This window comes from Marmota flaviventris, chromosome 12 (genome assembly GCF_047511675.1).
Source record: "Marmota flaviventris isolate mMarFla1 chromosome 12, mMarFla1.hap1, whole genome shotgun sequence".
In the NCBI taxonomy this organism is placed as follows: domain Eukaryota; kingdom Metazoa; phylum Chordata; class Mammalia; order Rodentia; family Sciuridae; genus Marmota; species Marmota flaviventris.
Genome location: NC_092509.1, coordinates 30422916 through 30446025, shown reverse-complemented (window position 1 = coordinate 30446025; position 23110 = coordinate 30422916). Strand labels below are relative to the sequence as shown.

General features: G+C 41.4%; 1 protein-coding gene across 19 annotated transcripts in view; it reads left to right on the top strand.

The window, feature by feature from the left end:
- Kiaa1217 (KIAA1217 ortholog) overlaps positions 1–23110 on the top strand; it is a 369334-nt gene that overhangs the window by 298937 nt on the left and 47287 nt on the right. For 15 of the 19 annotated variants that reach the window (XM_071599833.1, XM_071599832.1, XM_071599836.1 and 12 more), the window contains 2 exons: positions 4725–5557; positions 22720–22824. In XM_071599833.1, coding sequence (XP_071455934.1) covers positions 4725–5557; positions 22720–22824 — 938 coding nt within the window. The remainder of the gene's footprint in view (positions 1–4724; positions 5558–22719; positions 22825–23110) is intronic. The other 4 variants (XM_027953071.2, XM_027953072.2, XM_027953073.2 and 1 more) reach the window with 1 other exon arrangement.

The window sequence follows — 23110 nt, the reverse complement described above, 5'->3', positions numbered from 1 at the left end:
GGTTAATATAATTTTCTCCTAGGAGATCTAACTTTGAGTACTAGAACAGGAAAACTCAATATGTATTTAATGCCATGTTTTTACCAAATAGCCAGATAGTTAAAAAAAACAAAATGAAATAAAATTGTATAGGTGTGTCACTCTAGGAAGTATTGACATGGGAAGAACACAAGTCCGAAAGGCGGAGGTTGTTTTAAATTATGAATTATAAGACTCTGACTCATCACCTGCTTCAATCAGACAAACGTCTGCAGAGTCAAGGAAGTCCACTTTTTATGGGCTAGCAAGTGGCCTCCTTGGGAGATCACATTGAAGACCTGGAGAAGATTCTCTCTTCTCATCTTCCAGTACTTTGACACACCTTAAGAGTGAGTTATCTTTGGTCCATACCTTTTAGTGTATGAACCCAAGGTATTTCATTTTCAGAGATTATTCTAGTTGTAGGCTTAAAACCTATTTCCCATGACTTAATGGGATAATCATGTCATTCTCTTCTTGGGCTCTGGAGCCAAGGATGAAATTAACAGGGCACTTTTTAAAACTGTCTTGGAAAGTCAGTCATCACTTGGCAAATCAACAGGAAAATTCTGTCAAAGACTTCCAACTTCTAAGTCACTTGATCAATAGAAACATTGATGCTCCAATCACCTGTTCTTTCATAATTGAATGCTTATATTTGATTCCACTGTAGATAGCTCAGTAGCTCAGTGACTTATTCCATGACTCTGTTGGATGATAGCATTATGATTTTGAAGTGGACCAGGCAGGGCTGATACACAGCATTACCACCAGGTACACAATGCCAATTGCTGTTGGCTAGGATCATCCTCAGTAGCTAAAGTTCCGTTGAGCTTGATTGGCACCCATGCTATACTGGATATTGGCTGTTAAATATTTTGACTATCACCCACATTCCCCATATGAATTTACAACACAGTGTCACAGAGTTATTCTTAACTACTTGTTATATTTCTTTTTGATCATGTCTACATATGTCACCAGAAAGTCTAATGAATTTTTTCCTAATGAGAATTTTTTTAATGTTTCATTTATAAAATGCAACGCCTCGCCATTTCTTTTCATATCCCCAAACACATTTTTAAATACCCATACAGATATCTCTGCTGTTTAAAAAAATATTCAACTTTTTATTAATTAAAATTAATTTTACAGTTTTCTTTTATTAACATTATTTATCTCCTAGACAGTTTTGTACTTCCTGAAATCTAGATGGCTCTTTTTAGTATTGTGCCAGAAAGAAGGAAGTTTCTACTGGGTGTTAATTGGAGTCACAATTCCCCAAACCAAGATGCTGTCTAAAGCAGAACAAAGAGAGAAAAGAGAACAGAGAACAGGGACAAGCTTGGTTAGAACTATTGTTCAACCCAAAGGGGTTCTAGACATTTGGAGTCTTGCAGGGGAGAGGTATTTTCTTCTCTCTCTCTCTCTCTCTCTCTCTCTCTCTCTCTCTCTCTCTGACAGGAGCATGACACAGGGGTATTAATGACAATAATGACAAGTTGCCATTTGTTATTAACTGTCTTGGGCACTGTATGGTCTATATGATGCTTTATGGAAGTTGCCATGTTTGAATCAATATGATGAATTTATCTTGATGTTCATTTTGGTTGATTATTGCTTTATTTGGTTTGACTGCTCAGAGAATCCAGTCAGATATCTCACTGCTGGCTAAGCTGGTCCTTCTTACATTTTATGACCTCTGAAGCCCTGCTGAGCCATCCCTTTCTTTTCATTGAATCCTACATTGTAGAAGACTGAGTGGGAGAGGCATTTATAGAGGCTGGGTGCTGACTTCCTACAAAACCTGTCACATGGTGGCTCTAGCCGTTCTGGAACGAGAACCATGCTGGTATATTATCCCGCAGTGACCTTGGGAGTGGCCATCCTGGTCTACGGCCCTGCACACCTGAGTCATGAGGGTGTCAAGTGAGCAGAGAAAGGATTGCTTGGGCTGGAGCCCCAGGGCACCTGGAGCCTGAGCCTAGATCTGGATCCACACAGGTGAGGAGATGAACAGAATTCCAGGGATACGAACAACCACAGGAGAACAGACTGGCCTGTGATGGTAGGAACTCAGTGTGTGACATGAGAGGAGATAAATTGTGCTTGTGAGGAATTAACCAGAACCAGTCCCCAGAAACAGCCCCTAAGGGAGCTGAGAAGCCAACTTGCTGATGCCCAGGAACGGAACACTCAACGGGCTTCAATTTGTTGCTACCTATTTGTACCCCGTGTGTACTTATAATCAGTGACTTTTTATATGAAATCCACTATAACAGGTGGAACTTCCTGGTCCCATCAAGGGTTCTGCATTGCTAAATTCTCCCAGGGTCCGGAAGCTGTGGAGGACCCACTGGTTCTTGGCCTGTGTTCTACCATGTGTATAAAAGAACTCAGCCTGTCCCTGGCAGGAACTTATGGGCTTGTTCAGAACTATACCTTCCAATAATGTATGGCTCTTCCTAAGTGCTTGGTAAATGTTGTTTACTAAACAAATGAAATCATGTGATAAGGAATTGATTTCTTTGTATTCAAGGCTGAGGGATCCCTTTCATTTTCAAGTTCCTCTTGTTGCCTTTGTTTTTTCTACTCTTTCCCCCCATCGGCCAACTGTTAGTCTTGTGTTGTTGTTCTTTTTAGCAATACATGACAGTAGAATGTATTGGGACGTGTCACACAGACATGGAGTATAACTTCCCATTCTTGTGGTTGTACATGATGTGGCATTACACTGGTCATGTATTCGTATATGAGCATAAGAAAGTGATGTCTCATTCATTCTCCTGTCTCTCCTATTCCCAACCCCCCTCCTTTCTCTTCATTCCCCTTTGTCTAATCCAGTGAATTTCTGTTCTTCCCTTCTTCCCCCTCCTTATTGTGTGTTAGCATCCACATATCAGAGAGAATATTTGGCCTTTGGTTTGGGGGGGACTGGCTTATTTTACTTAGCATGATAGTCTCCAGTTCCATCCATTTACCGGCAAGTGCCATAATTTTGTTCTTTATGGTGAATATTCCATTGTGTATATGTACCCCATTTTCTTTATTCATTCATCTGTTCAAAGGCAGCTAGGTTGGTTCCATAGCTTAGCTCTTGTGAATTGACCTGCTATGATCATTGATGTGGCTGCATTTTAAGTCTTTGTGGTATATACTGAGGGATAACTGGTGATTCAGTGGTTCCATCAATTGGTGATTCCATTCCAAATTTTCTGAGTAATCTACTTACTGCTTTTCCAATCGTTCATCTTTTGTCAGTACATCTGGGTTCTTGTTTGTTCAAGGGCTCCCCTCTCTCTTCATGCCACTATCTCATCCCCTCTGTAACCATTTATACTCTTCCTGTCTATCACACCTCTTGGAAGTAAGGATAGGGAATGTGGGCTTCCATGATGGCACAAATAGGACTTGAAGCAAGGGCCAAGGCTGTCTGTCCTGTCCCTTGTAGCCAATTAGAGAATTTCAGTATCAAAAATCATATCCTGAATCGTTTGAATTTTTTTATTCAGGCCCTTGCTAAACACAATAGCGTAACTGAAATTACAAATTCATTTCCCTTTTCCCCGTTGACTTCATCCTTCTGCTATTGCTTTTCTACAGGAGAGTCAGTGGGAGACTCTGTAGCAGCTTCTGAACTGGGAGGGAATAACACATCCGGAAGACTGGGCTGTGACCGCACAAAGCCCTAGTCACCGTGGCTGTGCCTGCAGGTTCCTTACACCGCATGGCACCTCAGAAGGTGTACTGTCAAGATTCTTTACCCCTCAGCTTCCCAATTATGAGTTTGACTATAATTTTACTGATATCTCCAGGATCATTATCCCCTCCCCCAACTTCTCAGTCTGGTTTCTCGTAAGCTCAAATAAGATTTGGTGGATGAATGGAACTCCCAAGCTTCCCCCAGGGATCTTCTTTGCCTCTCTAGTCATGTCTTGTTGATTGTATTAGCTTGGAAAGATAGAAGAGATGATTACTGTTTCCCAGGACTAACAGTAAGAAAACATGTCCAGGACACGTTTTACAAAACAATTTCAGAACTATTGATACATTAGACCCACATTTATTAAGAGTCTGTAAGAAACTGTGATTTTAAAATTTAAACCACTGCAATATTTTCTCTCCAAGCCCGACAGCATTGAGCTCTATGTCAGGTATATTCATTTACTGTGGTCACTATAACAATACTTAAAATTGGATGACTCTCGGGTTGCAGGTGTAGCTCAATGGTATCATGCTTGTCTAGCATGTGTGAGGTTCTGGGTTCAATCCCCAGCACTGGGAGGAAAAAATCCTAGCTTAAAACACCACACATTTATTATATCATAGAGGTCAGAATTCCAAAATGAGTTCCACAGGCCAGTATCAACCTATGGGCAGGACCACCCTTTTTCTAGAAAATATAAGGGACAATCCATTTCTTGACCTTTTGCAGCTTCTGGAAACTATGCACGTTTCTTTGCTCATGCCTCCTTCTGTCTTCAAGTCAGCAGTGTAGCACCTTCTAGTCTTTCTATGTCTGACTCTGCCTCCATCATCATAGCTCACCCCTGACGTGCAGTCTCCTGCTTCCCTCTTGCACATATAGACCTTTGCAATTGCAGCGAGAATACCTGGATAATCTCCATTCTCAGCATCACACTCAGACCTCTCTAAAAACACAAATCTCAAAGTAGACTTTCTAATTCCTTTATTTATTTTTTCAGATGCAGAGAGAAATTGTTTATGCAAGAGGAGATGGCCCTGGTGCCTCTCGACCTGGATCCACAGCTCATCCACCCCACGCAATTCCCAGTTCTCCACCATCCACTCCTGTGCCTCATTCCATGCCTCCCTCCCCATCCAGAATTCCTTATGGGGGCACTCGCCCCATGGTTGTTCCTGGCAATGCCACCATCCCCCGGGACAGACTCTCCAGCCTGCCGGTCTCCAGATCCATCTCACCAAGCCCAAGCGCCATCTTAGAAAGAAGAGATGTCAAGCCCGATGAAGACATGAGCAGCAAAAACATCGCGATGTACAGAAACGAGGGTTTCTATGCTGATCCTTACCTCTATCATGAGGGAAGGATGAGCATAGCCTCATCCCACGGAGGGCACCCACTGGATGTCCCTGATCACATCATTGCATATCACCGCACAGCGATTCGGTCAGCGAGTGCTTATTGTAACCCCTCCATGCAAGCGGAAATGCACATGGAACAATCACTGTACAGACAGAAATCAAGGAAGTATCCAGATAGCCATTTGCCCACTCTGGGCTCTAAAACACCCCCCGCCTCTCCTCACCGAGTTAGTGACCTGAGGATGATAGACATGCACGCACATCATAATGCTCACGGTCCCCCTCACACCATGCAGCCAGACCGGGCCTCGCCAAGTCGTCAGTCCTTTAAAAAGGAACCAGGCACCTTGGTATATTTTGAAAAGCCCAGGAACACTCCAGGATTATCCGGCATTGTGGACCTTGGCCCTCCTCTAGTTGAGAAGCAAGTTTTTGCCTACAGCACTGCTACAATCCCCAAAGACAGAGAGACCAGGTAAGGCATGGGAAGGGTAGCCACGGGTGGTCTGTGCTCATGTATTGCTGAGGGAGGGCTGCTCTCCAGAAATCAAATCAGAGAACAGATGCCAAATAATAAATGCCAAGCTCCAGCCTGGTGCTTTATGGGTGCCACTGAGGGCACAGAGGAGCATCCAAGATCCACCTTCTCTGCAAAGAGCTTCTGAATCAATGGGGTCCTGTGAGGTACACAGTAGCCATGGTAAAGAGGACAGGTATGCCCACAAGGACCATCAGTCATCAGGTCTCTGGACCGTGGTCTTGCCAGCATTATCACTAGTATAAATCTGAATCATATAGAAGAAAATTGTGATTAGCAGAGAACTATTCAAAGAAATAGATCAAGAGATCATAGTGATTGATCTGCTGCAGAAAATAAGAAGTGAGTGGTTTGTTTGCAGTGGCAATTTCTGTTTTTCCTTTAGAATGCAATTTTGTTTTCTCATCTGGTTTTGGAAAATGGAAAGAATGTGTCATTGCCTGTCTTGTAGGATGTTAAAATGTGAATTTGCATGAACATAGAATGGTTTAGATTTAATATCCACTCAGGAATGGTGCTAAAATCAGCAAAACTTTTCTCGTGAATGAGGCACTCTGGGTATTTAAATTTCTTTTTATATGCATATATTGGTATGATTTACCAGTGCAGAATCTTCCTCTCATGTTTTGAAACCCCTCCAAAATTTATAAAGCAATAATAGAAAAGCAAATTTTGGTACAGGGAATTTCTCTAACCTGAATGGGTTGAAGGAAGTCAACATAATAATTTTACACTCATAAAAATCTAGTCAAGGAAATTGAGGCCAAAAGAGGTGAAGCATTTTATCTTGTCATCATATGTGAATTCACAAGGTATGTAAAAAATAAGAATCAGATATTCAGTCATTCAGAACCTTCTTAGAACCACTGTTCCTCACTAAAAATGGTATTATCACTTACTATTATTATATAACCTTATAAAAAGAAGGCCAAACTTGTGAATGGAATGTGAACTGTCTACATCAATGTTTTCACACAGAAATCAGACAGTCCTGTCCCCTTTAGCAAAATTTATCAGGAAAAGCTTGTCCCTCCTTATTTGTTCAGTCATAAGGAATCTCACAAGAGACAGATTTCAGGAGAATGGAACAAGAATGAACATGAACATTTGGGGTCATTAAGGCAACAACAGATTCTAACTCACACAGCTAAAAAACCTCAGTGGTGACTGGCTGTAGGTAGAACTAAGAAATATTAAGGATTTGAAAATAGTATTCACTCTCTCCTTTTCATAGTTCTTAGGAATTGAAAATTTTGAGAATCAAATATAGGGACTCTTCTCATAATCACAGACGGTGAAGGGGGTGGAATGAATGTCCACAGTGGCTGGCTGGAACAGACCAGTGTCACAGCTGGAGAGGAATCTACCAGGACGTGTCATGGGGCTTGGAGCTTGTGCTATGTGCTTTGCAGAAAGGGTAACAGATGTGTCCCCTGCAGTGGATTATGAGGTATGGATTGAGGAATGGTGTATCACCGAAAAGATGGAATTTAAAGCCACAAGAATTTAGTCCAGAAAATAATAAAAAGAATCCATCTTCTGGATATAATGTTGAGAGCCAGGATCTGTCCTCCCTCTCATCCCACCATGCTGACACCTCCCCACACTGCCCACCTTGAGGGTATCAGAAGATCAAGAGCCCTATCCCACCGTGATCATGTTAAACTGTGTCCACCTCTGGGTTCTGGGTACATTTTGGCCAACAGTGGTATTTGCCTTCTTCCCAGTGCCTAGTGGGGGGTCATCCATGTAGTTACCACATGTAAACAACTTCAGGGCTTCGCTGAGCTGTGTTTGTCAGGGATTTGTTATTGGAGGGAATCAAACACGAATCTTCTGCAGACCTGAGGAGTCTTCCCTATGCAGCTCCCTGACCAAGGCACGGAAGGACATGAGCTTTCAGTGACCTCTGCATTCTTTTAGAACCTCCACTCTCTTTTTAAAAAGGATTTGCCTGCCTCAGAGACATTTTTGCTAAATCTTAGAAGATTCTATGTATTTCTGTTTTATAGAAAACCTTTTTAGAAAATCTAAATTAGTATACATCTAAATCAGAAAATATTAGAAACATTGACCAAAAAAGATTAATGCTCACCTAAAATGTACTGTCATAATTATCATCATATTCTTACATATGACTGTAATTATGAATATAATTTAACATTTTCATATTTTCCCTTCCCCAAAATGTGAAATGGCACAGAACACATCTGGCTAGGTGACTCCTCACCTGTTAGTGAACTTAGCTCCAAAGGGTAGAATTGGGGTGTTTGTGCAAGACTGTTCTCTCTAATAGCCCTACACAGACACACACATATACATAAAGACACCCATACACAAGCCCGTGGACAGAATACATAGACACACCTACATGCACAAACACATATGTATACACAGAGAGAAACATACAGATACCCACAGACACATACACACACACACACACACACACGTAGACACACACATATAACACGCACCATAGGCATACACATGTACAGATAAACACTCACAGATACATATTTACACCACATAGACATACAGACCCACAAAGATACACAGACCTACACACAGATACATACACCACACAGATGCAAACAGACACACAAACACACACAGATATACAGCACTTAGACACAGGTACAGACATACATGCAGACACTCAAACACCCTCTGGATTAACAGCTGCTGTTAGTAGAAGACTAACCTCTGCCCCAACTCAGCCAGACAGGTGCCAAGAGTAAATAGTGACTTTCTTGTCAAAAGAACTCAACTCTAGAACTTTTGTTCTCAGTCTCCCCACCCCCCTACACACTACTTCCGGAACAGGTAAGAAGGTGGGACAAAGGAAAAGTGTGGGATTTGTACCACATTTCCTTCTTTCTAGCTACCCCTCTGAATCTGACAGTGAACTCTTCAACAGCTCGTTGATTAGGCTGAAATGCAGGGTTGCTGGGTGTTTTATAGCTATTGATGGCAGCTGTCATTTATTTTACCTTTTTTATGAGCCAAGCCTATGTAAGTAGTTTGCACACATCAGGAGATGTACTTGTCATGAGAACCCACTAGCAGCACCCCTCCTTTACAGATGGGGAAGCTGAGGCTCAGACAGCTTAAGTAGCTTGTCCAAGGTCACAAAGCCAGTAAGTGGCATAAAATGTCCAAGAATCTGTACTTTTTACCACTGTGTAGTATTCTTTCTTGGGACTGAGAACTGTGAGCCCCACCTTCACACAGCAAGAAATGAATTCAGGAGTGAATTCTGAGCATTTCAACCAGAATTCTTGAAAAATTGTTTCAGGACTAGATGCTAAGTAACTGCTCCCAAAGGATATTTACAATCATAAACATGGTAGAATTTGCATAATTATACTTCTAAATATATACATGCCATTTAAAACATAACTGCCCTAGCTAATATATTAGCACAATTATGCAGAAGTGGGGAAAGAAGGAAGAGAACATTCTTGATAGATTTTGTTTTCAAAAAATGCATCTGAGTACTATGTCAAAAAAAATTAAAATAAGAACTCCAGAAACAATTACTGCAGCACAAAATTATAATACATTGTCTTGCTTATCCCATGACGTTATTTTAGAAATATTTAATCTGGGTAAGTATTTTTAAAGAGTGTTCAACCCTTTAAACTCCATGAGTACAAGGTATAAAGTGCCAAACCAATTTCTGTTGCAATTTCATAATATTAAAAAGCAAATAAATCTTAGAGTGCTTTTTATATGAAACTCTCAAGTGAAATTTTACATTTAAGATGTAAAGCTCGAAAAAACACAGGAGGGAGACTGAGAAATCTGTAGCTCTGCTTTCTTTTGGGCGCTGCTGGATTTCAAATACTTTTCCAAAGAGCACTTCCATGTAATAACCCAAATAACTGCAGGACGTTAGAAATCAGAGAGAAAAATTCTTTTTTTCACATCCAAACCCAAGAGCCATCCAACAGTAGCTTGTCTGAAGAAACACGATTTTAAAACAGGTCTGATGACATGGAAATGAAGAGCTAAAGACTAAATGGCATAATCTCGATTCTTATATTTAGTCCTGTGCCTTGTTCTAATGAATTTGGCATCTTTTATTTTTAAAAGTGCTTCAATAAGCATCTACTAATGACCCATTCTATCTAGAAGATCTGGAAAAAGCAGTGTATATGGTATAACATGTGATGTTGGGGTTCTCCTTCCAAGGAGCCCAGGGACTTTGGGGTAAAGTAATAGATCACAGCCACTTTCGACTTTGAGGGCAGTAGTTCTCATGTCTGAGCTTATAGAAATAAGTGATCCTGCAATCTGTACACATGGAAAAATAAGAATTCATACCCCATTTGAATCAAATGTATGATATGTCAAGATCATTGTATTGTCTTGAGCAACCAATAAAAAAAAAAAAAAAATCCACCCCAGACACAAAGAAATAAAAGTATCCCAAACTCAAAAAAAAAAAAAAAAAAAAAAACAAAGCAATAAGACAACCTTGAGTGTTGAAATGGCTGAACCCAAGTGACAACCTTCACCTGGTTCTTCAAGAGGAAAATGGGTCTGAAAAAACCATGAGAGATGCTGAGGGCGTCAGCATGTGACAGACAGTTAGCGTGTGAGGCTGTCTTCTCCTGGTTATGAAATCACTTCATTAAACAGCATCATGCTTTCTGCCCGTAGCATATAAAACAGCCCTTAAGAATTGCAAGATTTGAGGACATTTGTGTTTTGCTCTTTTCTGTTTGTAGTTGGGATCATATAGTGTAAAATATTTTTATTGAAATAACTCTCAAAAGTCAAGAGTGCTCATTGCAAAGTGACTAATAACTCCCTTTCCAAGTGGGTAGCAGATTCCTCCAAATGAAATATGATTTGTCAGACTCAGTAAACTTGAGCTGAGATCAGACTTTTATACTGTTCTTTACCTAGAGCAGCTAAATTCAACAAACTAGGAAAGAGGCCTCCCTGAAGAGCAAAGCCTTGCCCTGTCTAGGCACCTGTGTCTAGAGAAAGAAAAGCCACATGAGACCTCGTTAGGATTTTTGCAAGAGTGTAGACTTAGCGAGCAGTTCTTGTTTTGGGTCCATTAGGAAGACTAAGGAAAGCTGTGTGTAGAAAAGGAAACCTGCCTGCTGACTGGTGGTGTGTGTCTGTTTTTAATCATTTTATATCACTTTCTCATTTTACGAGGATTAAATGTTTTGTGATGGTAGCTTTGAGAGGTGGGATGGATCCTTGGTTTAGCAGTTGATTGGATGAAAGTCTAAATTCGGGTTTCTATCATTTAAAAATGTCCATGGTGATTGGCAGACCTTTGAAGATTTTCTAAGCTATGCTTTATCCTGCTATAAAGCAGTCTGAATGACCCAAAAAAGAATTATTGCTCCTTTTTTTTAACCCCTCTCCTTGGTTTAGTCAAAAGTGAGCCACATTAGAGATCTCTTAAGTAGTTAAACTTGGAATCTCTCTAAAGCAGGGCTTTTTGACTCTGTGCTGTTGAAGATCAGGCCTGATGATTTGTAGGGACTGGGGAGGGGGTGACCTGTGCTGAGCAGCAGCCTCTTTGGCCTAGAGGTCTTTGGTTGACCCCCTGGATACCAGGAACAAAATATGCCCCAAGCCTGCCCTAGTCTTTGACAGTCAAAGATGTCCCCAGAAATTGTCAAATGCCTCCTACCAGAGTAAAATGCCCCTAGTTGAGAAACACGGCTGTCAAAAAAAATTGGAGTTTTCAAAAAACATATTGAAGTAGAGAAATGTAAGGCTGCCCATGCTCAAGCCATGCAAATTATGACATTCATAAGACATGAATCACACCAATTATTACTTCAATTCTGCCATAACTTACTTCTTGGTAAAGTAACTTGGTAAAATAAATCAATCTCTGAGCCACCGTTTATGGAGAAGCGGTAACTTCTAGTAGATGTCAAAGCCAGACTGCCTGGGTTCACATCCCAGTTCCGATACTTTTCCCCAGTGTCTTTGACCACTTATGGAATTGTGTTCTGCCTCCATGTGCTCATTTGCGAATGGAGATGATAATAGTAACTACTTCAGAGGGTACATGAAATACAGCAAGAACCCAAGAGTTCCTACTTTGAGCACTCTAGTAAATGCCAATGGGAGATCAATACACAGAGATGGCTAAGACAGAGGACTGCCTGAAGAGATAGGGGGGCCTATTTTTAAATATAATATCAAAAAGCACAAAATGGTCGCATAGGGGTGGTGAGAAAGTAAATTTAATTTGAACAGAGAGTGGAATTAGTGTGCCTAAAGATTCGAATTAGAATAGAGTATCAAAGCCACTTTTAAGTGCATTTCAGGAAAGTAGAGTGGTATATCCCTTTGGGTCCAGGGACAAAAAGACAAGCCAGCTGTGAATCATCCTTTTAAGATTGCTTCTGAGCTATATGATAAAGACCCCTAACAGATTTGGCTGAAATTATTAGGTTGCCTGTTTGGGTATCTGATAATATCTGACTGACCCAGCTCTTTCCTGAATTGCTATTTCAGGAAACTCTGATAATGGATCAGTAAATGTTTATTAAGCTCTTCTTATGGGTTTAGCTGTGGACTGGATGCTTTTCTGGAAACCAAGAAATTTAGTATGTGGCTCTTATACACAAGGAACATAAACTGTGAAGACGGTCATAAAACATGGAAAGTTTAATACACATGTATAAGTTATGCCACAGTAAAGTACAGGAAGCTTCTGGGCTCTGAATGCCTACTGAATACCCATTTTGGAGGAATAACTACAACAGTAGAATTTCATGCATGGCATTTCTTTTGGCGTTGATAATACCCTGGGATGCTCTTCTTCTCATCCCAAGAGTGACAGTGTCTCCTAACAAAGCCGGGAAGAAGGAGGAGGACATGCCAAGTCCAACACATCTCCCAAAAGCTTGAGCTTCAGGGGGGAGATATTTTTCCAATATTGCAAAGTCCAGCTGGGAAGTTAGGACACGTTTTCCTTGGAAATGATACAGAACAACAATAGAATTAATAATACATTGTAGGTTAAAGAGGCTTCTGTGGCCAGCTGGAAATCCAACCAGCACTTATTGCAAGTTCTAAACAATGAAAGTACAAGTAAACTTTTCAATGACAAGACTGCCATAATTTGGGGGCTGCTTGTACATAATTAATTCCAAAGTAGTGATACAGACGGTAATTGCTAAGAATTCAGAAAAAAAAAAAAAGAGCACTTTCCCAAAGTTATTCTGGTCTGGAAGCCTCCATGAGAATATTAAGATGGTCTGGAATATAAGGCACGTACATGATAAAATGAAAAGATATCATTTGCGATGGCAGACTGGCCTTTCTTCAAAATTTATATTTCTACCATTACCGAACCTATAAAAATGACATTACAATATGCTTTTGCCAGTCTCAGAAATTAAGTAAGTACCCATAAATAGAGTTATTACTTCCATCACAGGAATATAACTTCACGGTTAAGTAATATTTGCTAGACATTCCTTTGCTGAGTTCAGGCCACAAATGTCTGATAAACATACTTGAGAATTGACAGATTTATGAAGACTGCACCACTCTTATACCTGGGGGATTCTGTCCAACATACCAGAGAATGACTGCCACAAGATCTGTGCCACTTTAAACCAATTTCTCAAAAGGAAAAACCATCATCTTCCTTAATTAGATCAAATTAAAATGCACCTCTTCATCTCTGAACATTCATGAGGTCTTGAGTACGAAACCAGAGTTGCCTGCGTGCTTCAGATAATCCCTTTCATTGCCAGCTAGACCCTCTTCAAAGAGAAGCGTAATGTGAAGGTGCCGATTTAGCCTCCTTAAAAGATGGCAAGATCAACCTGGTGTAGAATCAACATGGCTGCCACCCAGCCTAGGGTTGGGGCCCATCTGAGCAGCCGTTGTCACAGCAGGTACCTAATTCCAGGCTCTCCTAATGCCAGGCCACATGTTACCCTCTGTAGTGATTAGCTGGGGAGATCAGGGAGATTACACTTGACCTTATTTGAAATCTAGACTTTATTTGCAATGAATGATGTGATTCAAAAATACAGCCAAGTCCAAGCATGAATTCTAACTTTTAAAAATGGCGGGTCTTAAAAAGTCTGTATTGCCCACTATTCTCATGTAGGCCAAGTTGTAAATCAGCAAATACCTCAATGTCTGACTTTAGAGCAGACAAAACAGAAGAGAAACCCCAAAGGTGCAACAACCAGAGCTATTCCAGTAAGATATTTTCACCATCATTCTGTCTCAATATTCTTTTCTCTTCATCATGAAGAGAGTATCTGTCTACTCCCCCATCATGCATAAGAAATTAAGACGAACCAAAAATAATAAAAATTTTAAAAACCAGAGGCCACACATACAAAATATCTTCCTTCTTTATCCTAAGCATCACTATCTTTTTTCTTTGGCATCCACTCTTAAGATTTTACAGATCAAAAGCGAGTGTGGGGAAGGGGCTTATTCCCACAGCCTCCTGAGGACCACTCAAGAGACATCTCTCCGTGGCTTCTAACACCATCTCTCATTTGAAGGTAAATTATAAGCCATAACATGAATGAACAGCTATTCCTACTAGTTTGTACCTGTTCAAAAAAAAAAAAATGAGATGTCATTTCCAGAGCATGAATATTAAAGATTGCCCTCCAGGAAGAGAGAAAAAATGCAAAATCAGTGATTTCGTGAAGCAGGGTATAGGCATGCCCTGGGAGTGGAGGCTGTAGTCACCCAGGAGAGAGCCAACAGGAAGAGAAGTGCCTCACCTCAGGCTGCACGTCACCACAGGACTCAAATCTGAACCAAGGGCGGAGAGCACTGGCTATGGGGATCTGAAGACTAATTCACTGTGTTTCTCAAAGAAATCCCTGGCTCTCAGCCTCAGACCTTCACTGTAACTTGGGCATGGCCACTAGTATTTCTCAAGGGTTCTGTGCAGTTTAAATGAACATAGGTACAAAAGCATTTGTGAACCAGAAAGTTTTCTATAAATAAGAGCCTTACTGATATAAAACCATGAAGTCATTTAGTTGTGCTGGCCATTTGGATCTGAGAGACTATTGTGTCCTTGTCCCTGACTTGGATCCATTAGAAGTAAATTGTGAAATAGATGAAAGGCTAACCTGGAGGATTTCCCGAGTATGTTTGCTGTGCTAGAAAGAACCCTGTTGGAGTGTCAGAAGTTGTGCACTTTGGGAGTACTGGGCCTAGGTGTGACTGAGCTTTGCCCTATTTTCTTGGCCTGCCACACCCTTGGTTTTCTCCCCACTCTGCTTCTATCAAGATCACAGACCCAGAATGAGAAGAAGCATGAGATCCAAACAAATTCTTTCTGACAAGAAAATTTTTTAATTCTGGAATTCAAGGTCAGATTGGATTTCAGAAATGATCTTCTCTGGGTGGTGGGCAAAAGGCAATGTGTCTCTCTAATCCTTTAAACAAGGGGTAGAAAAATTCTTATGAGACCCTGTGCTCTCTGTTTGCTGAGACCTTCAGCCTCTTGTCAGTTAGCTTTCCATTACTGTAACAAAATACCTGAGATAAGCAACTTGATAATGGAAAAGGTTTATTTTGACTCAGTTTCAGAGATTTCAGTTCGTGGACACTTGACCCTGTTGCTTTGGGTCTGCGGCAGCAAAGTATGTCATGGCAGGAATGTAGTAGAGGAGGCTTCTTTACTTCATGGTTGCCTGGAAGCAAAGAGAGAGAATGGATATCCTAATATCCCCTTCTAGGGCACACCCCCAGTAACCTAACTTTCTTCCATTAGGCCCCACCTCTTAAAGGTCCTACTACCTCCCAATAGTGCCATAAGCCAGGGAACCAAGCTTCCAACACATGGGCCTTTGGGAGACATTCAAGATCCAAACTATAGCAAACCTCCTACATTCTGTGTCACAAACTTCACCCACATACACCGGCTTCCTGCATTTGAATGTGTCAAGAGATGTTCCTACCTCAGAACTTTGCATTTGTACAAATATACAAGGGTAGGAAAGTTATATCCAATTAATTCTACTGTCTTTCCTATTCCCCTCCCCTCTCCCTTCCTTTCATTCCCCTTTATCTAATCCAATGGATTTCAATTCTTCCCCTCCCCACCCTCCCTTGCTATGAGTTAGCATCCATATGTCAGAGAGAACATTTGACCTTTGGTTTTTTGAAACTGGCTTATTTCACTTAGCACGATATTCTCCAGCTCCATCCATTTACTGGCAAATGCCATAACTTCATTCTTCTTTATGGCTGAGTAATATTTTCTTTATCCATTCATCTGTTGAAGGACACATGGTTGGTTCCATAGCTTGGCTATTGTAAATCGAGCTGCTATAAACATTGATGTGGATGCATGACACAGCCACATGTCAGCTCTTATGAGGATTTTCTCTTTCCCAGTTGACTGCTCTGTCTTATCATCCAGGAGTACTTTGTTGACAGTATGAGAACATAGGAAGCCCACAGAATCCTGGTTAGAGCATGGCCACCCGTGTCTACCTAAGCAATGTCATCTGAAGCCTAGAACAAGGACAAAAGATTCTGGCATCATAGATCCCAAGCACCTGTGCCCATACCCAAAGTGATTGTTGAAGTGAACTGAAGTTGATGGTGATAATCAAACATTTCCCAGGGCCTCTAGGGAAGTGAACTGTCCAAAACTATCTGCTACTAGTACATGCATCCCATGGGGCCCTTCATTATCTCAATGCCTCCATGCATTTATGAAGGAAGAATAGTAATGGCTTTTTTCCCCTCCAGAGCTATGTAAATGGGTCTCCATTTTTGCCCCTTTTGGTTTTTTTTTAACGGGTTTCTTAAATGTGCATATCTTCATGCATCATAAGTCATGCATCATCAGAGCATTTTAGGTGGTTTGGCCACTGTTTCTTTCCTGACTTGGGAAAACATGTCTGCCCAGTGAGACAAGTCCCTCTCTGTTTCCTTAAAACATCAAAAAAGGAAATGGTATGGGAAAAAATAGAAGGGACCCAGTGGAAGGAAGTTAGGTCATTGGGGGAATGCCCTTGAACAGAATCTTGGAACCCTGGCCCCTTCCTGTCTCTCTTTATTTCCTGACTGCCATGAAGTTAACAGACCTCCTGCATCATGTGCTCCCACCAGGATGTGCTATGCTACCACAGGCCCAAAGCAACAGGGCCAAGTGACCCTGGACTGAAACCTCTTGAAACTGTGAGCCAAAATAAACCTTTCCTCTTTTTCATTTGTTTACCTCAGGTATTTTGTCACAGTATCATAAACCTGACTAACACACTGAATAAAGAGCCAGAGAAATTAACAGGGACTGTCCAAAAAAAATATTGATGGCTGATGGAGAGAAAGTAGGGCCAGGATGCAGGTAAAGGGCTAGTTTGTATAAATAAGGGAACTGAAGACAACAAAAAGTTGCTTTACTTAGTAGAGATTTTGGAGTTTCAGATATAGAAACTATATCTGTATCTAGATATAGTAAAACCATCCTGAGTTAGAATTCAAGGTCAGAGTAAAGCTGTAAAGAAGAGTTTAAAAATCTGAAATGCCAAACCTCTAAAAGCATTGTCTGTGTAGATATTAAAGCTACAAAAGATAGTGGGCTGGGGTGACTAGTAAGAGGATTCCCCCTACTCTGTCTCCTTAAAGCTTCACCAAAAGGAAATGAGGTAGGAAGAAACAGAAGGGATAGAAGTGATTTTTTTTTAATCTATTTCTATTCCCAAATGGTCAGAAGGCAAAGCCAGTCGAGTCTGGAATCAGGGAGGCTGGGAGCAAGCCTAGAAGCAAGAGAGGCTGGTGGTGAGGGAGTGTGAGGCCCATGCCAGGTGCTATAATTTAGATATGGAATGTCCCTTAAAGGCCTTTGTGTCAAAGGCTTGGTCACCAGGCTGTGCTGCTATTGGTGGGGGAGCAACACTGAGGGGTGGGGGGGCCTGCTGTGTCAGATAGGAGGACAGCTTCCTGGGTTAGAATCATCCAAAGATGTGGAAATGAATTTCTTGGCTGCTGGAAGCCAGCTTACAGATGTGTAAGTCCAAAAGGAGAAGCAGGGGACCCATGGAGGTGGATTGAAGTCACGACAAGGAATATAGAATATACCCAGTCCTCCTGCTCACTCCATGAACAGAAGGCGGGGGCAGGGGACAGAGTTCAACCACGAACATCCCCTCAGTAAATCCAGATGTTTCAATGATAAGTTAATTTTATTGGGAAGTTTTAGAACAATGTCTGTAGTTACATAGGTTTGCTTCTTTTTTCCCCCCTATTCTTTCTTTCTCTCTCTCTCTTTTTTAAATCAGTAGATGAACTTTGGGCAGAAATAGAAAGTTCGCTGCTCCCAGTCCTATATTTGTGAGGATTTCCCATCAATTTGGATCATCTGGACTCCAGTGTTTTGTTGGACTCATCTGGAAACAATGTCTTTACTCTGAGGTTTTCTTCTCCTCATACCACAGAAGCAGAGCCTGAACAAGTTAGGGCATAGTCCAGCTTTAAGCCTGTCCACTCTTCAGTTCTAGAGAATGCCTTTTGCACTGCCAGGACTGTTGCAGTGGAATTCGATTTCTCAAAAAATGATATCATGAGAAGAAGGTGCTGCTGGGGATTGATGGTGCTTTGTTCTACGCTGTTTATGGCAGAAGCACAGCACCCAGCACGTACCAGGTGTTGGACAATACCTTCTGGCAGTCCCAGTGACCATTCATCACTTTCTGGAGAGATGAACGATCGTGAGCATAAAGAAGAAAAATTCACAAAATATTGGAAATAGAAGTGAATTGGCAGACCACATAGGAAGTACTCTTAGAAGGCCATTCTTGGTTACTGGAGTTCTTCCTGACTCTCCTGTGCCACTGGTTTTCAAAATAAGTAACTGGTTAGGAAGGCTAGTGCTTCTGATTGGGAGCTAATCTCACCAACTCGGCTGGCTAGGCCATCTCCCCTGTCTCTCCTTTGGATATTTAAAAACATATCCTGTGGGATTCATTGTAGGAGAATTGCCAGCCTCATACTTGTTACAACGTTGACCTATTTCTTAATAGCCATTAATTTGCTTAGTTATACAAGGATAAGCACCTAATTCAGGCTTAATGAGGCCTCGGTCAGTACAAAGACACAGCCCTACTCAAAAACCGGTGAAGGTGAACCTAAAGTTGTATAAATGGTGTCGCTAGCCAAAAATATTTCCCCAATTCTTACCCTGCACTCTGAAGACCGAGAGCCACCCCTGACCCCAAGCAGTGTGGGTCAGATGTCAGACAGGCTTATAGGAAACCTGGCTAAAGCAGTAGCTGAATCCGGGTTCAGTGGCACACACCTGTAATCCCAGCCACTTGGGAGGCTGAGGCAGGAGGATCCCAAGTTCAAAACCAGCCTGGGCAACTTAGGGAGATCCTGTCTCAAAGTAAGAATTAAAAAGGGCTGGGGATGTAGCTCAGCAGTAGAGCACTTGCTTAGCATTTGCAAGGCCCTGGGTTCCATCCCCAGCACTAAAAGAAAAAAAATAAATAAAGCAGTAGCTAGTGAAGCCAACACCAGCACTTTCCCTGAATTTGACTTGAAATTTTTTATTCTTATTATGTTTGGACCTTCAGAAGATTCATTCAGCCAAGCTGACTTGTGACACGAAATAACTAGTTAACCATACCTACTAATCACATAAATATGGTTTATGGGATGATGTAAAATGGTTTATGAAATCATTTTTGAAACCATCTTTTCAACAGTAATTACACCAGTTCTGTAATACCTTAAAGCCAGTGATGTTGGCAAGAATTAGCCTAAGCATCTTTAATATTCTGATGATCATCATGCAAAATTGCCACTGCAGTAAAATGACAGGGTTGTGCTTAATTTCTCTTCTTCCAGCGCATTTCCCTTCTATTTTTCCCCTTTTACATTAAAACATACTTCATAGCATTTCATCATGGGAGAAGGCTGCGTAAGTTTCCAGTTGCTGTAATTTAGTTAAACCATAAAATTGTTTCCAGATTACCAACCATGAAATGGAAAGACAATCTTATTTATGAATTTATAAATCAGATAATCTCCCTCAAATGAATCCTGAAACCAGAAACACTTTGATGATTAACTAAGAGGGGGAAACTTTTCTCATTACCATGTGTCAAAAGAATTGTATTTTCGTAGGGTGGTTTTGGCTGAGACGCTGCCGTGCGTTGCCGGCCGCGCTGTCCTCAGACCCTGCTGTTTTCTGGGCAAAGGGAGAGACGCGCTCCCCATCTGCTGCCTGGCCCAAGCATCTGAACCCTCTGAGGAGGACATCAGTCATCTGACTCCATGTCTCTGTTACATTATTATGTCCTTCCTGGTGGCCCTGCAGGGGACACTGCCTGGAAGAGGCCACCAAGGGAGTGTTCATGCACTAACTCTCAATACTAGAAGGAGCACAGAGCACCTGGATGCCCACTGGATACAGGGCTTTGGTTCCTGAGCAGCTCATCTCAGGAAGTCCTACAACTACGTCCTGAAAGATCAGGGAATGAGATGTGATTGGGGAATTGTCTCTTTCCATGTCCTAAAACCTTTATCTGGGGGAAGCCCAGGGGAGAATCCAGGTACCTACAGAGCTGGGGAAAAACACCTGTTCCCCCTGCAGACTCCTGGGTGAAGATGACTTGGGCTGTGCGGTGACCTTCTAGATTTCTGACCATCATGATAAACCAGTTGAAGATCAATGTTCTTTATCCAGAATCATTCTGGTGCTATGTTTGGGGGCATTTTTTTTGTTTTGTTTTGTTTGTTCACTTGTTTTGTTATTTTTCTTTTTTTCCTGCTCTCCTCTCTTGGGTAAGGTAATGAAAGCCGTTGATCAGAGAGGGACTAGAAGGAACCCCTCAGAGCTCTAGTGGTGTAATCGGTCAGTGCAGAGTACTTTCAAGTACACTGGTTTAAACCTAGTCAGCATTGTGCCCAGGAACAGCGTTGGAATTCCAGCATTCCCTTCTACCACTTCCCTCTTAGCAGATTCTTCTTTATCCTATACAGTTGTAGACTTACTTTTTTTTTTTTGCATTTCTTAATATTGCTGTCTTCTTTGCATAATTGGGCTGTCACCGTGCCTCACTCACACCCCAGTTGTACAGAACCCTTAAGCCACTTCTTAACCACAGCCATTTAGAGTCTAAAAATGCCATGCCACTTAAAAAACAGAAAAGCTATATTCTTTGCATTTGCCTGAGATTAAATAAGATTACTAAACCTGTAGTTCTGAAGGGAGCTCCTGTCTTAGGGTCATAAGTTTGGCTTCAAGCACTGCCAGGGACAGAGCCAGCCTCTGTGGGACAATTAATGACAATGGAAGACATTCACCTGGTACTGAGCACTTCTCCAAGAAAGTCATTAATTTCCCAAGAGTTTGTGAGTCTGTATCTCCAGCACGATCACCATCACCCCATGGTTTCTGAGACGTCCCACTGTGTGATTTGGTTTGATAAACTTGGGATTTTCATTGGGTTTTTACTAACCTGCTTTCCTTATTTGGATTTCTTACTAATCTTTCTCTTTTGACACATTAACCACTTTATGGAAAAGAAGTGTATCTGAAAATGCTCTACAGCTCATGGGGTTTAGCACCCACAGGTGCACCTGGAGACATTTGCTAAGTCACTCCATAGAGATGTGTGTCCACATTCACCATTGGAGATTTCTTTCTGCTCCATTAGAACAGAGAAATAATACTATCAATACTTTTTTTTTTCTTTTTGGGTTCTACAGCCATTAACTATCCTTACTGCCTAACTTATGTCCGAAAAATTCAGTGTTGTGACAAACCGACCATTTTAAACTAAAGAAAATATATGGACTTCTGAAGTCAGAGGCTTGTAACTGTGTAACTGAAATTTCACCTGGCATGATAGGTCACATTCCAAGGCACAACTCATCACCGCTGTGCTTGAAAATGCTCAGTTGCCATAAAATTCAGGATATGCATATATCATCTGTCAATGAGCTCAACTTCATGAAAGAATAGATCACTATTACTTGTTCCACTGAGCACCAGATAAAGTCATTGGACTCTATTTGAGAGTCATCGTGTGTGCATATGCTGTTTGTAGCATAGGAATCACTGTCGTTCACATTAGAGAGCCATGAACTGAGACCCACAGTGGCCACTTATCCCAAGCTCACATAGGACACCTGCTCATGGGGAATGCTGGGGAAATACCCGTACTATTTAAGCCATTCTCCCCTCTCTTCCTGTTTTAACTACTAGGTATGCATAAGTGAATTCACAGGAGGTGACATTTGACATTCTCCTCATGTATTCAGTTGTTTTTATAATGTGTCAAAAATAATGGTAACGGTTCTGTGAAACATCCGAGGTCCGGAAATGTGAACCTGTTTGAAATGTCTGACATGACTCTTGTGAACCTTGAAGACAGAGAGGTACGGTATCTGCCCTGAGTCAATAACAAAGGGAGTTTTTTTATCGACGCCTTGAGTTATCAAGTTGTTAGGGATGTTCATTTTCCTGCCTGATCCTATAAAAGCCTCTAGGCTAAAATTTCTACAACATCAAATTGAGCATCCTCTATTCCCAAACATACACTGATTTCAACCATATTTTCCATGGTCTTAATAAGAGACATTTGCTTGTGTTGCCCTTGGGCTATAAAAGAAGTGTAAATACACACACAGCCAAACATCTCCTTCATTCACACAAAACCATCCTGCAGCCTCCCAGCAGAGAAGAACAGATTACAACTGTGTGTGCCTGTGCAGTACCTGGCCTAGGGTCTCCCTGGTCCAGAGAGGAGCCGTTTTGTGTAAGGTCAAATAATGAAGCAGGGCAGAAAGACTCAAAAACACATCCTGTGCCAACAAAAGTATTTGAGGGAGATTCCTCCCTTCCTTCCAGTTTTCCGGGAGGCCTCTGCTGGTCCGCACAGTGTCTTTTTAGTGAGGTCACTGTCTTCCACCTCAGCTCTGATCATCAAATCGATCTCAGCCAAGGACTTGCAGGCGCTGCCGGTTTCTGAGCCAAGTTGGGGTGAACTTTGGCGGCCTTCGAGGTGGTACCTTTTATAACCCTCTGGTGGATCATTCACCTAGAAAAACCAGTCTGAAAGTCAATAAGAGCTTTAACAAACAATTCTCTTGTTTTACAGAGAGAGGATGCAAGCCATGGAGAAGCAGATTGCCAGTTTAACTGGCCTTGTTCAGTCTGCGCTTTTTAAAGGGCCCATTACAAGTAGTAGCAAAGATGCATCTAGGTAAAAAGAAACCAGCTATCCAATTAAAGAGTTAAATTCAATCTGTTTCTCTTTAATCATTAAAATCATTCATTCATTCAAATTCCTTTCCTCATAATCATTTCAAGGCTAAAATATTCGCGTCTCTATGAATCATGATTTTTTTATATTTGTTTTGTTTTTTGTTTTTGTGCTGATAATTCTTGGATGAAGGTTAACTTTGGCCCAAGAAGGGTAAATGGGCTTCCCAGTGCATGTGGCTTCATGGACCACTCCTTGCACAGTGCCCGCAACCACCATCCACGCG